This window comes from Capronia coronata, assembly GCF_000585585.1.
Source record: "Capronia coronata CBS 617.96 chromosome Unknown acBCG-supercont1.2, whole genome shotgun sequence".
NCBI classification, from domain to species: domain Eukaryota; kingdom Fungi; phylum Ascomycota; class Eurotiomycetes; order Chaetothyriales; family Herpotrichiellaceae; genus Capronia; species Capronia coronata.
The window spans coordinates 3980455-3997171 of NW_006912894.1; the positions used below are offsets into that span (position 1 = coordinate 3980455).

General features: G+C 52.9%; 7 protein-coding genes across 7 annotated transcripts; 2 read left to right on the forward strand and 5 right to left on the reverse strand.

Annotated features, from left to right (window-relative positions):
• Window positions 1–268: 268 nt before the first annotated feature.
• Window positions 269–1516, reverse strand: A1O1_03108 (solute carrier family 25, member 46; the record flags this gene model as incomplete). Its single annotated transcript, XM_007724015.1, has 7 exons — window positions 269–717; window positions 776–832; window positions 887–982; window positions 1039–1171; window positions 1236–1271; window positions 1328–1397; window positions 1470–1516. 7 exons carry the CDS (start codon window positions 1514–1516, stop codon window positions 269–271), a joined length of 888 nt encoding a protein of 295 aa, XP_007722205.1.
• A 1243-nt stretch (window positions 1517–2759) lies between these two features.
• Window positions 2760–4355, reverse strand: A1O1_03109 (ubiquitin-conjugating enzyme E2, other; the record flags this gene model as incomplete). The annotated part of the gene is made up of 2 exons (XM_007724016.1): window positions 2760–4201; window positions 4256–4355. 2 exons carry the CDS (start codon window positions 4353–4355, stop codon window positions 2760–2762), a joined length of 1542 nt encoding a protein of 513 aa, XP_007722206.1.
• Window positions 4356–5092: 737 nt separating this feature from the next.
• Window positions 5093–7171, reverse strand: A1O1_03110 (uncharacterized protein; the record flags this gene model as incomplete). The annotated part of the gene is made up of 1 exon (XM_007724017.1): window positions 5093–7171. The coding sequence occupies one exon, from the start codon at window positions 7169–7171 to the stop codon at window positions 5093–5095; it is 2079 nt and encodes a 692-aa protein (XP_007722207.1).
• Window positions 7172–8162: 991 nt separating this feature from the next.
• On the forward strand, window positions 8163–9373 carry A1O1_03111 (uncharacterized protein; the record flags this gene model as incomplete). The annotated part of the gene is made up of 3 exons (XM_007724018.1): window positions 8163–8422; window positions 8478–8601; window positions 8672–9373. The coding sequence occupies 3 exons, from the start codon at window positions 8163–8165 to the stop codon at window positions 9371–9373; spliced, it is 1086 nt and encodes a 361-aa protein (XP_007722208.1).
• A 962-nt stretch (window positions 9374–10335) lies between these two features.
• On the reverse strand, window positions 10336–11274 carry A1O1_03112 (uncharacterized protein; the record flags this gene model as incomplete). The annotated part of the gene is made up of 1 exon (XM_007724019.1): window positions 10336–11274. The coding sequence occupies one exon, from the start codon at window positions 11272–11274 to the stop codon at window positions 10336–10338; it is 939 nt and encodes a 312-aa protein (XP_007722209.1).
• Window positions 11275–12006: 732 nt separating this feature from the next.
• Window positions 12007–12548, reverse strand: A1O1_03113 (ubiquitin-40S ribosomal protein S27a; the record flags this gene model as incomplete). The annotated part of the gene is made up of 2 exons (XM_007724020.1): window positions 12007–12377; window positions 12455–12548. The coding sequence occupies 2 exons, from the start codon at window positions 12546–12548 to the stop codon at window positions 12007–12009; spliced, it is 465 nt and encodes a 154-aa protein (XP_007722210.1).
• Window positions 12549–13491: 943 nt separating this feature from the next.
• On the forward strand, window positions 13492–15723 carry A1O1_03114 (uncharacterized protein; the record flags this gene model as incomplete). Its single annotated transcript, XM_007724021.1, has 2 exons — window positions 13492–14146; window positions 14201–15723. 2 exons carry the CDS (start codon window positions 13492–13494, stop codon window positions 15721–15723), a joined length of 2178 nt encoding a protein of 725 aa, XP_007722211.1.
• Between the last annotated feature and the right edge of the window lie 994 nt (window positions 15724–16717).

Sequence of the window (16717 nt, forward strand, 5' to 3'; positions counted from 1 at the left end):
AATGGGTATCTTCATAAAGCCGAGGAGCTCGACCGAGAATGAAGGGTTCGGCCTGTCGCCTCTCGACCGCAGTTTCTACTTCGGAGCTAGAATACTCAGTACTGACCGAGCATCAGCCCACGAAGCGCATTAGAGCTTGCTGGTATGAGCTGCAATCTGCTCCTCCCGCAGCGTGCGCTTGAAGTATGCCTTTGCCATCTCATATGATGACCTAGAAATGCCTGGGTTAGAGACAATACTCAACGAATATGGCCAAGGGAGACATGTCTTACCAGCAAATGGCGGTGCTTGGCATGGTGCTGATGATTCGGGGTCGCCAGCCCCTCATGAAGCCTCGCCAACCAAACTGCTTCTTGATGATGGAAGCAGCATGCGCCAGTCCTCGGACATTCCGAATCTCATCCTGCTGGCTGACTCCTCGTGTCTGTAGCAAAGTTTTGATAACATCGAGTGGTGTGGTGATTCCCGCAGCAAATGCTCCGGCCAAGCCACCCGCCACGCAATGGGTGATGGGATCATATTCTTTCCGCGGATTCATGACCTTGGACAATGACTCGTAGGCCATGAATTGGGTCGCCGTGAACGGTACCGTCATGCACAACGTGGTCGGGTAGGATAAGTAGAATGCCGAAATACCTTCGTTTCGAAATATTGAACGGGCACACTCTGTGATTGATCGATATGTCGAGCCGTGGACTTGCATTCGCTGCTTGATAACTGTGGCCTTTTTAGCATGTCGCCCTTCCATGCGCGCGGCTCATTCCTCATATCATACCATCAAAGGGATTCATTAAGGCATCACTCGTAATCGTTGCGCAGGCTCCGCTGGCAGCTGGATCGTGTTAGCAGGGGCGTCGGGCGATAGTAATACGGGAATCGTCCATACCAGCCGCAAAAGGGTGATGCTTCCCGTCTGCCCTGTTTCCGCCTGCTTTCTCTTTGACAATCTCATATGTGCCAAAATAGACAGCGTGAGCAGGACCTAGGGGATATGTCAACCATGTCCACACGTGCCCGCAACTCTGGGTAGATGCACACCTGCTCCGACTATCACGCTCGTCACACCTCTCCATAATGTCCGTAATCCTTCTATTCGGTATATTGTAGATACTGCGTGTGAGAGTCCGGTGTAGAGGCCGCCAGCGGAAGGATTTATGATTTGCATCCGTGTCTAGCCACCAATATCAGATTAGCCACTTCTTGATCAGTGGGGGCGACAGAGGGCGGCGGCGTACCTTCATCAAGTCCACAGGATACATCACGGTATGTTCCTAAAACCACATCAGTCTCCTGTACGGATCATCCCCCGTCTTTCGGTTTTGCATACTGCGATACCGGCGAATGCGCCGGCCATCATGTTGTGCCCCAGCCCATAATTCGGAGGCAGAGCTTCGTAGCTACAAAAAGTTGTCAATATTAGACCATTCACTCCGGCAACGTTGCAAGGACAACGAGCACATAGCACATACTCGAATTCCTCGCCAGGTACTGCATCTGGACTGCTCGATAGTGACATATTCTCCGCGGGCAATGCCGCTGGGAATTTGGCTGACGCCGCCACGATTGCAGCAGACGTATGGCTGGCTGGCTGGCTCTCTTTCTCCAGTGCGGTGCGGATGTCGAGTCGGTCGACGAGAGCACAGCTGCAATTTGGATCGGGATCGTCCCTTGACACTCGTAGGTTCGTGGAGAAGAGGAGAGCAGACAAGCAAACAGTCAGTGTGGAGGGAAAATGGTGGCCGATGCAATGGGCATTCGGTCAGTAAGAGAACAGAGCGAGGCCTGCGCAGCATACTAACTAATCAGATCAGATCCGCCTCTCGAGAATTTGTTCTCCGGATAACTTTTGAGCTGTGCCAGTGGTTAGCTAATGGCTACTGGCTGGGACTGGCTGGGCCCCGGGCCTGCCACCATCCATCCGTCATTCATGACGCTTATTAGTTGGCTACCCACAGGCCTCCTAAGCCCAAGGAGTTACTCCTTATCCTTCCAAGTCCCCCGTTACAGAGCATTTATTCTTGCCTAGCTCTCGCCGCCACCAATTCGCTTGCCTCCGCGGTCGCCCCCCTAGCCCTGGAGTGCTTTAGTTCGGTCCAGGGCAGCCTCCGAGCTCGCTGCTGATCTCTTGATCTGGCTTGGACTCGCTCCTAACACGTCTCCATGTCGTCCGTTTCCTCGCCCTTCCGGCCGAATCGGCGGCCTAGAGAGTAACACTGGCAGAAGCGTGGAAGAGGCTGGATCAAAGCCCGGCTTTTTGATTGAGATGAGATGGTCGCAGCTACGTTAGTACTCTTGTCGGAAGAGATTTGAGCCTTATGCAAACAGCCAGGATATCATTGACCCGGGAGGGGCGAAAGACTACTCTGTAGAGTACTTGCAATCATACCATGCTTGGAACAAATCTCAATGTTGTCTTCGAACATCCACGGGGATCACGGTCCACGGCTACAGAAGGTGGGAGGTTCAGAGTATCTCCTGGGAATGAATCCTTCATCCCAATCTCAACATATGTTTGTGACGCTCTCTACAGCCCGTGCGCCCGGCCATCCGGTGTAAATATGTAGAACCTGCGGTCGAAGCGCCATTCCCATGACCATGCATCCAAAGAGCCCCTTCCGCTGGTAAACGCCTCGCTATCCGATACAAAAGGCACATACTGCCTCAGCCAACTTTACACAATCCTTGCTTGCTCACCAGGAGATCATAAGTCGACATTGAACTTCCACTGATCTATCGACGACATGTTAGCGATGAGCATATCAATGGCCCCTGATGCATCCCGTACCTTTCTTCAAGTTTTCCGCCGTGTCACTCAGCAAGATCTCGCGTCTGCGGTTGCAATAGGTCGTCTTGTCTAAGATTTCCACTTTCAGACTTCCCAGTTCGGTCACTGGCTTCTCGAACATCTGGCTAAGATTTTCAACAGCCATTTCCAAGTCTTTCTGGTTGTCCTCAAAAATTTCGGTCATGTTGTTGCGTTCCAAGTAAAATGCAAACGCGTAGGTCCATTTAAGAGTCTGCCGGCAAGCTAGTAGAGCCTTGGACGCAGTATCAAGAAACTGTACCTCGATCCAAGACATGTTCGACTGCGATTGAAGACTGGTCATTTTCTTCTCCGTCTTGACCCATAAGTCCTTGTCCAACTTGGCCGACTGCTCGTGATTGGCGTAACGGTTGTAGTAATGCAGGTATCGTTCGAGAGAGTGTCGGGAACGCGCCTGAGCATCGCGTGCATCCGCCCCGGACTTTTCTTCGAATCGATTGCAATTGTACCAACTGGTTCCATGTTCGGACCATGGACCCATGCACATCCAACAGAACTCGTGTTTGCATTTTCGACAGGTCATGTGGTTGCAGCCGCCGTTCTTCTCGATGGTTGAATGACATTTGGGACATTCCTTCGTATTGGCTGATATCCAATTCGAGGTCTCCGAATCGTCTTCGCATTTCTTGAGCCACATCTTGACTAGAGAGCAGGGAGCCGGACGGTGGTCGGCCAGGGTACATCCAAAGCAGAAGCTATGTTCGAGCGCACACCGCACCGTTGGGACAACGCGATTCAGGTCGCGCTTCTTGACGGAGCACTCCACAGCATATTCGCACTCTGGTGCCGGACACCACTTCAGATTGTCTTTATCATCGACATAGGTCCTGGTGAGGAGCACTTCGTATCGGTCCTGAACGTTCTGGTCGACCAGCAATCTCAGGGATTTGGAGTCCACAATGCGGTGACAACCGTCATAGGGGCACTCAATTCTGGCGGCTTCTCCTTCCTGCTTGACTTTCTGGGTCAGGTAGTGAGAGTAACAATCGACGCAATATCTGTGCCCACACTTCATAGCGTATGTTTGCATTGCCGGGTCATCCTCATAGCAGATGTCGCATGTAAACCCTTTCACCGTCTCGGTCTTCGGTGACGGGTCCACTGTTGCTCCCAAGCCTGCAGACTCGAGCACCTGCTCTGGGTTGTCCATGTATGACTCGATGAGTTTCTCTTTGTTCCATCTCATGTACCGCAGGAGGATTGCGGTTTGTTCAGGTGGTAGTTCTATGATCGACGAAACCTCCTGGAACTGACGCTCTTGGTGCATTTGGATTTCCTTGGGGCTGAGGACTCTGTAATCGACTTCAAAGGGTTTCTGTGGGTTGGCAAGGATGTCCTTTTCGTAGCCAAAGCCACCATCGTGATCGTGATCATAGTCTGTCATTTGTCAGCCGTTGCAAGTCATTGAGGGTACTGTTTGGGTTCACTCACCTCCGCCAAGGCTTCCGATATCACTATCTTGCGTGCCTTCGTCGAAGTCAATCTCATCCCCGCTAGGCGGGTCAGACATGAAGTCGTCCTCAGAGTCCATCTCCCGCAAGGAAGGCGAGCCGTGCTCTGTGATGGGGGTGGAGGGTGCCTGCGCCTGGATGGAGGAGGTCTTGCGGGATTTCAGAGGCCCTTGTTTCGACGCGTCTGTGACGCACTCCACTGCCTTTCTTTTCTTCGCTTGAGATGTCGTGTTGGCTTATAGTAATGGCAGCTGTGTCTCCAAACGAGACGACAGGCTGCGGGTGGGAATACCACGAGTCAACCTCGCTATCGGTCGGGACGATTGAAGAGGGGTGTGCCTAAATGGGCGCACGGGCTCGTCTAGGGGCTGGGACAGAGCGTGGTCTCAATTAGGAAGTGTTAGAACTGGACATGAAGGTACTGTAGGAACTGTAGGAAGATGAGGACGTGGTCAAATGCAATAATAGTAGGAGATCCCAAGAGGATCAGATCCAGGGTCAGTCGGCAGTGGCTGTCCGGGAATGGTTCCAGGTTCATGGCTGATTCAGTGGTGGTGGCGGCGGCGTCGTCGCAGCCGGTTCGTTTGGCCCACCATACGGTTGAGTCCGTCATCATCACCATGTCCACGTGACCGTAACTGCGCCTTTTGCCGGCTTCACCTCGCAACGTCGGAAGATTGACTACCTGTATTTACCGAATTGCTGTATCACAAGATAATGAACGGCCATATAAGGACTAAGGTTGGATACCTGATTTATTGATGGTGGATGGAGTCTACTATGTCTATTTGGCGGCATCAGTTTCACGTTGACAACATCACTCGTCCTCCTCCTCGTCCTCCTCCTCGCTCTCGCTCTCGCTCTCGGCATTTTCCAGCCATTCGATAAATGGTGCACTCTGTTGCTTGACCGCAGCCATGTCAGGGTCATGACTCGATCTTCCATCCGCCCACCACTCGGAGAATGCTTCTTCGCCAAAGATCTCAAGGTCGTAAAGATCTTTGATGACGAACAGTAGCGTCTTGCCGCCTTCTTTGCGCCGGGTCAGGTCCCTTTGAGCGTCCAGCAGGAATGCCACCTGCGCTTCGGTGGCCTGGGTGGCCCCCTTTCTTCTGATCAGCGTATTGTACGCAGTGAGAGCTCGTCTTGTCGCCTCTGCCGGAGCTATTCCGGACTCGATCTGAGCGTGTATGTACTTCATCAAGGCGACCGCAACAGCTTTGCGGACTTGGGTCTCGTCCGCACCTCCACTAAACCTCAGGCCCATCAGCTCGCTGAGCATATCGTCCGCTTGCTTGCCTTCCTGCATTCGTTGTACAAGAATCGCCACTGTATCGTGCTGGAATCGATCGCTAGTGTCTTCGTCGGACACCGATGTTGCGAAACTTTGGCTTCTCGACCCGCCCTTCGAAGAGATTTCATCTTCGGAAAGATCAGAATCTAGTGTCGAGATCGAATCTGCGAATTCTGGCTTCTCATAGATCAGCCTCGAGACCCTCGAGCCGAAGTAGTCGTCCTCGTCATCATCGGCATAAGCATGACCTTCACCTGCATCACCACCAACTAGCGCATCGTTCTTGTGTCCGCTGTCAGATCCTGCTTGCGTTTTACAGATTCTGGCACCCGCAGGCACGGTAGTCCCAGGTGCAATTTTGACGCCATAGGAAATCAAGGCCCCTTCGCCTATGATGCAGTCATCCCCTATGAATGCCTCATTTCCGACGATTGCACGTAAGATCTTGACATTGTTCCCTATCGTTGCATCATCCCAGACGTAGGCGCCGTCAAGCACCGTGCCTTTGCCGATGTGGCATCGCTGGCCCACCACGGTGCTCTTTATGTCACAGCCAGCGCCAATGCTGCTCCTCGGGCCAACGATAGATTCGGCTCCGAGTTTGGTAGGTCTTGCTGTAATAACGCTCCGATCGACAACATGTCCTCGCTGAGTACGATCGTAGTGCGTATCGCCGAAAACGTTGTTCTCAACTGCAAGAGATGTGACCATTCCCCGCTTGAAGTCTTCAGATATGGCGTTGTAGAACCAGAAATCAGCAGCCCTCGAGGCATAATGATCTTGGACGATGTATGTGTGGATGGTCTTGCCGTTCAGCTCGTAATCCTTCAAGACGCCAAAGAGAAAATCTTTGCGAGGGGCTTGGTTGTCGAAGTTGTCCGACCAGAGACTGAGCACATCTGGTGTACAAATATCCAGCCTGCAGTCAATCAGATCCTGCCTCACGTCAATCTCTGGTGACTTCAGGATATCCGGATCGATGTGAGCAGTGAATTGAGTCCCCGGGAATGACTCTTCGTAGTGTAAGCATCTCTGTTTGGTCGGGTCGAGGACAAATGTCGGCACAATTCCACCCCCATGATCGTGGGTGCCCGGCTCGGCCTCTCTCAGTATCATGGTCATGATGGCGTTCTTGTCTTTCTCTCTTCGACTTTTGTGTTGGCGTAATGCTGGCTCAATCGGGAAGTTGGAGATCACATCACCAGTGACTACGAGAAAGTCTCCGGCGATGAGATGTTTCTGATCCAAGTCTCTCATGACATCGCCGACGGAGCTTGCCATGCAGCGGAGGATGGTGAGGCTGTCGAAAGGCGAATTAGGAGACTTCCATCGGGACGAGTCCAGATATGATTCCACTTGTTCGACATGAGCACCCGGGTAGAGGTAAACGACCTGAACACCAGCGCTAGCAAGATATTCCAGAGTATAATCGATCAACGGGGTATTGGCGAGTGACAGGAGACATCGCGGCCTCTCGAGCGTGAACGGGGCAAATCTCGTCTCAAAGGTATCGGCGACAATGACCGCTGTTAAGGGCTCCTCTTTGCTGTCATCTCCTGATCTGCCTTTCCCTCCAGCGGGCTTCGAGGTTTTGGGCGGCATTTTGGTTTGGTATGTTCGCGCCTTAGACAAAAAGTAATAGACGGCAAATTTGCGCCTGGGATTGATGTTACGGTCTTGCCAGGCAGAGATTGTTGATGTTGAATTGCATGTCCTGAGGTCGCAGACTCGTTGTATGCATGTTTCTCCTTGCGGTCATCAAATCATCGTACCAGTTACAACGGATTCTTCTATTTATTCCACTGTCCTGGTCGACGAAATTGGGTAAAGTGAAGCCTGTTCACACTGCATGCAGAATGACTAGTGAGTCACCTCTGAGTGGTTGCACTGTGTGGCCCCCAGATATATCGTCCCGATCCCAATAGGACTAGAGAATCCGATTCGAGTCCGTGTTAAAGCGCCACACTGGCAGGTTCAGGGAAGATGGAGGCAAAAAATTGTCAAAATTATCAGAGGTGGATGGACAGCCGCAGTGTGTGATTGAATGGTGTGTTTGCATCGATGAGATAGCGCAGAGAGGCACGAACTCTCAACGAACTGCGGCGCGAAAACATTCAGCTCCCTGCGTCATAGCCAACTTGAACGAGGGGCTCAAAGCACCGTTGTGGTGCCTGCGCCACGAAATTACTGTTCCCGTAGGCACTCTGGCCGCTACAGAGTTAGTAGTACCTCAGCTACTACCTACTCCTCTGTTACTAGTACTACGTAGTACTGCTTGATTGACCCCCGGGACCTCAGATTTCCAGGTATCCTCCATTCAATAAATTGCTCCTGTGTTTGTGATCCAGTCTGATCACTCCATACTACAGGCTCTCCTACAGTTCACCTCCTGGTCTCGCTACTCATTCATACTTGCCAGACTCGGCTTCATCCACTCGTACCAGCCGCTGTATCGCGCAGCCGTCTGTTCTCCGGCACCCTTGATCGTCGTCAGTGCGTGCTAAACCCCCCTTGATGCGGTTGGTGGTGCTGAACTAAAGATTGAGATCAAAAACATTAGACACCACACTCTGGCTTGTTTACCTCACACAAGATGTCGCGACTTTCTAAAGACTCCCAAGCCGGCAGCCATCACATGGACCTAGACCCTAAATATGACGACTACGACTTTCCCACAACTTCTCCCGAGACACAACCGGGGCATCCAGGCCACACAACAAAGGAGCAGGATGCACAGGTACACCAGCTCCGAGCAATGTTGGAACAAGAAGGCTACAAGGAGAGGCTGGACACTTTGACCTTGCTGCGCTTTCTAAGAGCCCGGAAATTCCATGTCGAGGCCGCGAAGCAGATGTACGATCCATCCAGACTTCTCACACAACGTGTTCCCGTATTGATGGAAGCATAGGTTTATCAAAAATGAGCACTGGCGCAAGGAGTTCGGCGTCGATGACCTAGTCCGCAACTTTGAGTACACGGAAAAGGATCAGGTCTTCCAATACTATCCCCAGTACTACCACAAGACGGACAAGGTGAGTCTCTCTACACTCCCGCGAGACAATAGTCTCTGGGCCTGCATTGTTACTTACAAAACCTTCGTAGGATGGTCGGCCCGTCTACATCGAGCAATATGGGAAAATCGACCTTAACGCCATGTACAAGATCACCACCGCAGAACGCATGATTCAAAACCTTGTTGTGGAATACGAGAAGGTTGCCGACCCGCGTCTCCCTGCCTGCAGCCGAAAAGCCGGCAAGCTTCTCGAGACCTGTTGCACGATCATGGACATGAAGGGTGTCGGCGTGACCAAGATCCCATCCGTCTATGGTTATCTCAAGTCGGTCAGTGCCATTTCCCAAGATTACTACCCAGAACGACTGGGTAAATTGTACATCATCAATGCGCCATGGGGATTCAGCAGTGTCTTCAACTTCATCAAAGGTTTCCTCGATCCGATCACAGTGGCCAAGATTCATGTGCTTGGCTCAAACTACCTGCCGGAACTCCTCAAGCAGGTGCCCGCAGAAAATCTTCCCAAGATCCTCGGCGGGGCTTGCGAGTGCGAGGGCGGTTGCCAGTATAGCGACGAAGGTCCTTGGAAAGATCCCCAGTGGGTTAGACCCCCGAAGTGGGCCAGGCAAGATCCTGTGACCGGCAAGGATGCTGCGAACACTGTCCAGCCAGCGCCCACCGGTGGTGCTCAGGATCCGTTAACGGCAGGTAAGCCTGCTCCCGCGTCGGCACCCGCCGAGGCAGAAAACGCTCCTGCAGAGGGTCCCAAGATGCCTCTGGCAGGTGCTTAGATCAACGCAAGGATGAATTTACCGGAAATCTCAAATCAAGACGCGGAGTTTGCACGGTGGAGGGTCGGCCATACTCTCGCCAGGCAGAGACGAGGGTGGTGCCACCTATGTTCCTCAGGCAACGTATTGGGGGGCCATTCATGTATCCAGAAATTATCGAGTTTGGGCAGAATACTGGTCAATGGCACATCGCATTCCTGGCGTCCGTGGCGACACTGGTTCCTCTATCACTCCCATTGAAATACTCTGGTTGAGCCTGCGTACGGCACCGTGTAGCGCGACAATCACCCTGTGCGAAGAGGTGCACACAAAGGAGGTAAACGCCAACATTTCCGCCTTCTTTGTGATTTCAGCTTCTCCTGCATCCCTCCTACTCCCTATCGCTGTCCTGGTAGGTTCTCCATTACCGGCTTATTGACACACGTGAGTCGACTTGGACCCTGACGTGGCTATGAGCACGGCAGCCTCCTTCCACTGCCTGTACTGGCTTCGACTTGAGGGCCGCATAGTTTGACCGTTGCGTTCCGTTACTCGAAAGTCGGTGGATTCTTCAGCCTCTCTTGGAGACAGAAATCGTAACTGGGGTACCAACTGGGTTGTATGTCCTCCATGGGCCGGTTGGTGCTCACAGCAGCGGGCCCTGGTGCACCGTCGACACTTGAAGGTATCTCGACCTCTGAGCCACTCAACCTCTCGGTCACCCGTGTATCATAGCAGCAGGATAATGCTAGATTCCGAGGCGACGTCTCCCAATCGACCGAGAACACAAGATGTGTAGACCTGCGCGTCACAATTCTGCAGCTGCTGGCGTAGCTAGTCTCCCTACTGGTAGACGCGACAGCAACGCACATGGTCACTATCTGGGACTGCAACACGGGTGGAATGCCATCGCAAGGTGCGTTGTCGGTCGGGGTCTTGCGACAGCGCGTTTGTGTAGTTTCCAGGCATTATGCCAAGTCTCCTCACTCAAACTCCAAAGCCACATTCCTCGCCCGTTGGACTTTGCCCACCGTCTCAGTCAAGCTGGCCTGACCAGACCGAATGTCACCCTCAGACCCCGCGAGACCAGCCAGAGCCATCAATTCGCCCGTCGCGTGTTCAAACATGGTCTTGACATCGTCATGCCAACCTTCCCGCAGCGGCGGCTCCAGCTTCAAAGCACCTTCTTGTGATCCACTCGCCGCTTTGTGGCGCAACGCAGCCATTTCAGCTTGAAACTGTTCTTCCTCTTCGGCCAGCTGCGCCATCAACCTGTTGCGGTATTCGTCGGCTCCTTGCTTCGGTGCCGTCCTCCTCAAGCGGCTTACTTGGGCCGTGAGTGTCTCCAGTTCGCCATACAATCCTGCCACTTTGGCTTGCAGTCGCGTGTCGTATGCTTCATAGACGAAATTGATGCCTTCCCTTTCTTCCTGGGGTCCGGTCGAATGTGCATTTATATCCGTACTGGTGGTCGTAGTGGTTGTCGTGCTGGTCAAGAGCGGGAAGGAAGCCGCATCCATGCCGTTGACCGTGATGTTCTTGCTCGCGCCCTCCCATGTTCTGGCCATGAAGGAGTCCACGAGCTGTCTAACGCGGGCGCGCAAAGGGTCTTCCTGCTCTTGTCTCTGTGCTGCGCCGACCGTGGCTGCTACCGCTGGTGTTTGACCATTGCTGCCATTGGCGCTGGCAATGGCACTGGCACTAGAGTCCACGCCATCTAGCGAGATGACTGTTGCGGGCTGCGCGTGACCAGCTCCGCCATTTTGCGCCGCCGATAGTGGGAAGTGAAGATCGAGTTTCTCCTTCGCGGACGCGACCAGATTCGCTTGGAGGTATGTGAGGTCGGCGGGGGATTGGAGTTCGATTTTGCGATGGTGTGAGTCGGGGATGCGATGAGGCTGGAGATTGTCCTCTGACTCCATCTTGAAGATGGAAACGTCTGCGTGAGAGAGAGAGTTGCTCTACTAGTATGTTGGACGCCGAGTGGTTGTATGTCTGGCATACCAATCCGGTGCGAGTCGTTGGTTGAGCGCTACGATTGAGGTTCGATGGTAGTCGCTAGTAAACAAACCACAATCGATAAGGGCGCGTTAAGGATCTTATTTAGCTGCAGGTCTGCCATTGGTTGGGTTGAACATCACCCACTGCATTTTTACTGATGCCCTGCACTGCATGCAGTGGCGCTTCGGACATCTTGAACCTTCACCCGCATGAACGCCCTGTTGTTGCTGGGCTCGACCTTGATATTGCATGTTTATCTCCTACAGAAACCCGGGTGGTGGTTACGCTTGTTGTTCGCCTCTTGTGATCCTGCCTTGGTAAGCCAGAGGGTAAGTCTGCACTACCTACTCATTGGCGCACATCCTCAGTGATATCTGTGGGCGAACCGCGGAGCACAGCATTTTCCAAGGCAAAACTGCTTACATTGCGTTCGGGTGCATGTAGGCATAAAAGCAGGGAAAGCGTTTAGGGCAGCGAGAACGCCCCAACAGCACGAGGTCAAGATAGAGAAATTATTGGAATGTCCTTGATTGATTCCGCCAGCTCAGAGGAATGGCGGCAGGTTCTCTTCAGCTAGATAATCCCTCTTGATTGAACATGCTGTGCCAGAATCAATATTAAGCCGGCCTTGCAGACAAGCCCGCGCTGGCCGCCTATTTCGACTCGTCAAAGACGTAGGTCAAGTGGCAGCGACCGCAGTATTGTCGGTTGTGCATGGCGGCCATGAAGACACCGGCACCACACTCCTTGGTCGGGCACTCGCGCCTCAAGCGCTCGATCTTGCCATCGCCATCGACCTTGTAGTACTTGAGCACGGCCAACTTGGTCTTCTTGCGCTTGTGCTTGATCTTCTTCGGGGTGGTGTAGACCTTCTTTTTGCGCTTCTTGGCGCCACCACGAAGGCGCAGGACCAGGTGCAGAGTCGACTCCTTCTGGATGTTGTAGTCGGACAGAGTGCGGCCGTCTTCGAGTTGCTTGCCGGCGAAGATCAGGCGCTGCTGGTCGGGCGGGATGCCTTCCTTGTCTACAAGAACGACAGTTAGTTCTGGGCCTGGCCGAAAACAGGGCCGGCTGTCGAAAAGTCGACTGGCAAGGACATACCTTGGATCTTGGACTTGACATTGTCAATGGTGTCAGAAGACTCCACCTCAAGGGTGATAGTCTTGCCCGTGAGGGTCTTGACGAAGATCTGCATATTGAAGATCTAGAGAACAATTGCGATGTTCAGTCAATCTGGCTTCGAAATTCGTACGGATACATGCAGTCCGTTGGAGCGTCGAGGTCATATCCGCAGATGGAATGCGAAAATTCGGAAGCAGTGGACGGTAGCAGAGGGCGGACTCACCTCGACAAGAATTGTCTTCCTCAATCCTCTGAATGCAGAAGGGCTGATGAGAACGAGAAGAAAGTCCGAGAGCAAGTTGAAGATGTGGGAATTTCAAAGCCAACCGTGGGCTTGCCAAGAATTGCCGCCTTCCACAACGATCTTATCTAATCGGGCTAGAATCACGTGCTTTACGTGGCTTGAGCTCTTGTGTGCTTGCGAGTGCTCCGCCGTATCAGTCTAGTCCGTACTGGGTCCGGAGTCGAACTCTGCAGCTGGTAGTGGCTGCCGTTGCTCAGCCAACAATCCGTGTTGACGCCGGGCTTGCGAACTCACCTGAGGACGCCCGCTGCAGTGACGACGACCTGTCTACTTCTACTCTGCCCTCAACACCTCACGTCCTCTCCTCCCTCCTGCAGACACCCACATTCCACATCTCATAACCCTCAAGACCAAGTCAAAGACACCGTCGGAGAAACAAGAACCTACAAAGAAGCCAAGCGAGAAGCCTCTCAGAGCCCCGAGTTTTGACCCTACAACTTGTACTCGCCCTGAGAGGGCCACTTCTCATACCAAAGCTGTCGCAAGCATCGCCTGCGACTGGTGAAAGCTAGATAAGAAAAGACCGCTGCCCGGTCCGCAGCCCTTGCGCTGCGTGAGGTGAGTGAGATCAAAATACATATGCAGACAATGGCAATGGTGACAGAAACTAATTGAATCTATTCCCATAGTCTCGAACCACAGAAGGAACCAATCTCCGGAAATACCACGACACCCCTTCGACAAGAAACCATTCGAACTCATCTCGCCTAAGATGATGTCCAACGCACCTTCATCTCTTCAGCAACGACAGAGGCTACATCGGAGGCAAAACTCGACGCCCGTTGTAGCCTTCGAAGCCATGAAGGTTAGCACCAACATGCCGCCACAAAGCCAAAACATGCACAGAAGAGGACAATCGTTTGATCAACAACAACGAAGTCCCATTCGCAAACAGCATCACGGCGGCGCGGTAAGTATGACTAACATAGGATCAATCCATGGACAACAAATTTTGCGGGAAGCGCAGCAGCAGAAAATCGCAAGACCGGGCCAGCAGCAGCAACACAACTCACATTTGGACTTACCAATCTCACCCGAGTGCGGTATATATGCGGTGTCCCCCAACTCAATGCCGGGGACGCCGTATGAAAACATGACAATGAATGCATTCATGCACCAGAATTCCCAGAGCATGGATTACTCACACTCACAACAATTCTTCTCTGATCTCAACATGTCAATGCAACAGGGGATTTCCAACATGGGGATGATGGACGAGAACAATCCACAGTATTATCAAGATACTCACCTTCTCCATTCACAACCCACCCGGGGTCTCGCAATAGACACTCGGAGAATGTCGCAACCGGATCTGCGAGTGCAGACTCAGTTACGACCACACACGCCATCACATCAAATCCAGACTGGTGAGTTCGACCACTTGAGTTCCTCTTCGCCGAAGGCATGCTGACAATGAGAAGCGCAATTTCCTCTTACACCTCCCTTTAGCCAGCACACTCCAGCTGTACAGTATTCACGATCACTACAAGCATCACCTGCTTTGCAGTCACCGTACCCCATTCATATGGCGCGAGGGAGATCCCTTCAAGGAATCATCGAGAATGAAGAATTCAAGCAGGACTATATGGGTCCTCAAAGTGGTGCTTCTTTCGAGATGGCCGACATGCCCATCCCAGAATCACGACGTCGACTCCAGACTCCGCCATCGCAACAGCAAGAAGAACGAGTAAATGTCAAGTCCGAGTCGGCGCCAGCCAACTACGACTTTGGATTCGGTCAGGATGGAGAATTCCATATGTCGAGGCTCGCAAATCAGCTAGTGCCTGTACTGAGCCCCGGGCGAGCTCCTGCTGGCAGTAGCTCCCCGGGAAGACCGGCTCTCTCGCCACGCCGCATGTCCATTTCAGATCTCAACTTGGAGCCTGGTATCGAAGCTTCAATCGAAGAGACCAACGTCACTCTGGATGACATTGCCCAGTTCATCGAAGGACCAGACCCTGTGGACAACAAGTGGATCTGCAAGTATGAGGATTGCAACAAGAAATTCGGTAGAAAGGAGAACATCAAGTCGCACGTCCAGACTCACCTCGGTGACCGACAATTTCGATGTGGCCATTGCAAGAAATGCTTCGTCCGAGGCCACGACCTGAAACGTCACGCCAAAATCCACACGGGAACTAAGCCATATCCTTGCCTCTGCGGCAACTCCTTTGCCCGCCACGACGCTTTAACGAGGCATCGGCAACGAGGCATGTGCATTGGTGCCTTCGATGGCGTTGTCAAGAAAGTGATCAAGCGAGGCAGACCCAAAAAGCATCGACCAGAGATGGAGAACCGCCTCGACAAGGCCAGTCGAACTAGGCAAAAGAACAGTGAGGCCCATGACTCGTATGGGTCCTCAGCGTCAAGCTGTTCCATCTCGAGTTGGGGATCGCCGCCGACGGAGAACATGGACAACCTGAGCATCCGGGGGACATCGCCGATTGAATCCATGGGTCTTTTTGGCATGCCGCAACAAGGCGGCATGAGTATGGATCAGATGATGGGCTTCCCACCTGGCACCTTCTCCTTCACACCCCCGGCTAGCCCAGGATACTCGACCGGCAACAAGCCCAGTCCCTCGTACCGGGAGCTGACACCGGCAGACCTGGGCGACATTCCAGATCTGCACAACAACGGTGACATGCAACTCCTGCCCGACCTCCCCACGATGGACCAGAGCTTGCCGCTAATGGGCGCCGATAATGGCTATTCAGGACAAAGCCTTCCCAGTCTGTCACATTCGGGCTCCTCTCCTGCTCCCGAACTCGTGGCATTTGACTTCTCCAGTCTGCCCACGGATTCCTCGACCAGTATGCCCTCCCAGAGCTCGCAGCTACCGTTGAAGCTCGAGTCCGAGAGGAATGAGTTCGACACCTTCCTTGATTATGGAGGCATGGAGATGGGCCTGGACCCTTCAGCTCAGGACTTCTTCACCATGTGAAGCGGCCTAGGCCAGCAACTTGTGATGACGAAATGAAAATCGGCGAATTGTCAATATGGTTCGGGTTTCACTAATGCCTCTTTGATGCCTCCATGTACTATCAACTAGCCAACAGACGAATGCGTTATGGATGAGGCGAATTGGGTATGATTGCACAGGGCGAATCGGTATCAAGGACACTGGCTCAAATGACTGTATGGAATCGGTAGCGTGTGTGCAGGAGCTTTGGGAAGGGACAATATCTGGGATCGGTTGTTTGATTGGAGTTTTTTTCCTGGGCTCGAAGGCTGGCGATGTCTTGTCATCGTTGTCATCGGGCTTTTGCGTGTTGCACTATCGTGGACCCTGGTGGTCGGGTACAGGACTGTACATTCCTTCTTCAACCGGTGCTTCAACTTTCACTCCTTTGAGACAGCTCGGCGGAGCGCCTACCTAGGTACCTTGACTGCATGCCTGCACGTGGTCTGGATGTACATCGCGCTTACTTTGCCTTTCCGGTTCAAAGTGAGGCATGTATTGGCAGAGCACAAGCGAGGTAGAATACATTCTTTTGTCAGGTCATCTCAGGGCAGGGTCGCTTTGATTTCAGAATCGGGTCTCTCATTTTTCGCTGACCGCTTGGCTTGCGTGTCCCCTTCTCGTAGCGAGGGGCCACGGGGCAAAGTCCTGCCTCGATGACTGTCCAGGTTAAGGACCGGTCGACAGTGTCCAGAGGGCCAGACTGTATTGACGGGGTGGCAATGTCTTGGTCGAGATCATCCCAAATTGTCTGGAAGTGTCATGTTCGGTACTCTGATCATACCGGATTGGCCCTTGTACAGAACAACAGTGAGCAGCAGCAGCAGCAGCAGGCCACATTGTGGCCTAGGTGTGTGCCACACACAAATAGAGGTGCTCAGTTACGACCATTCGGGAGGTAGACGACGAGGCAGCGTCCAGATTTGACTCGTAGCGAAAACGTGAGAAGGAGGAGGGTATTGTTGGTTGTTGTCAA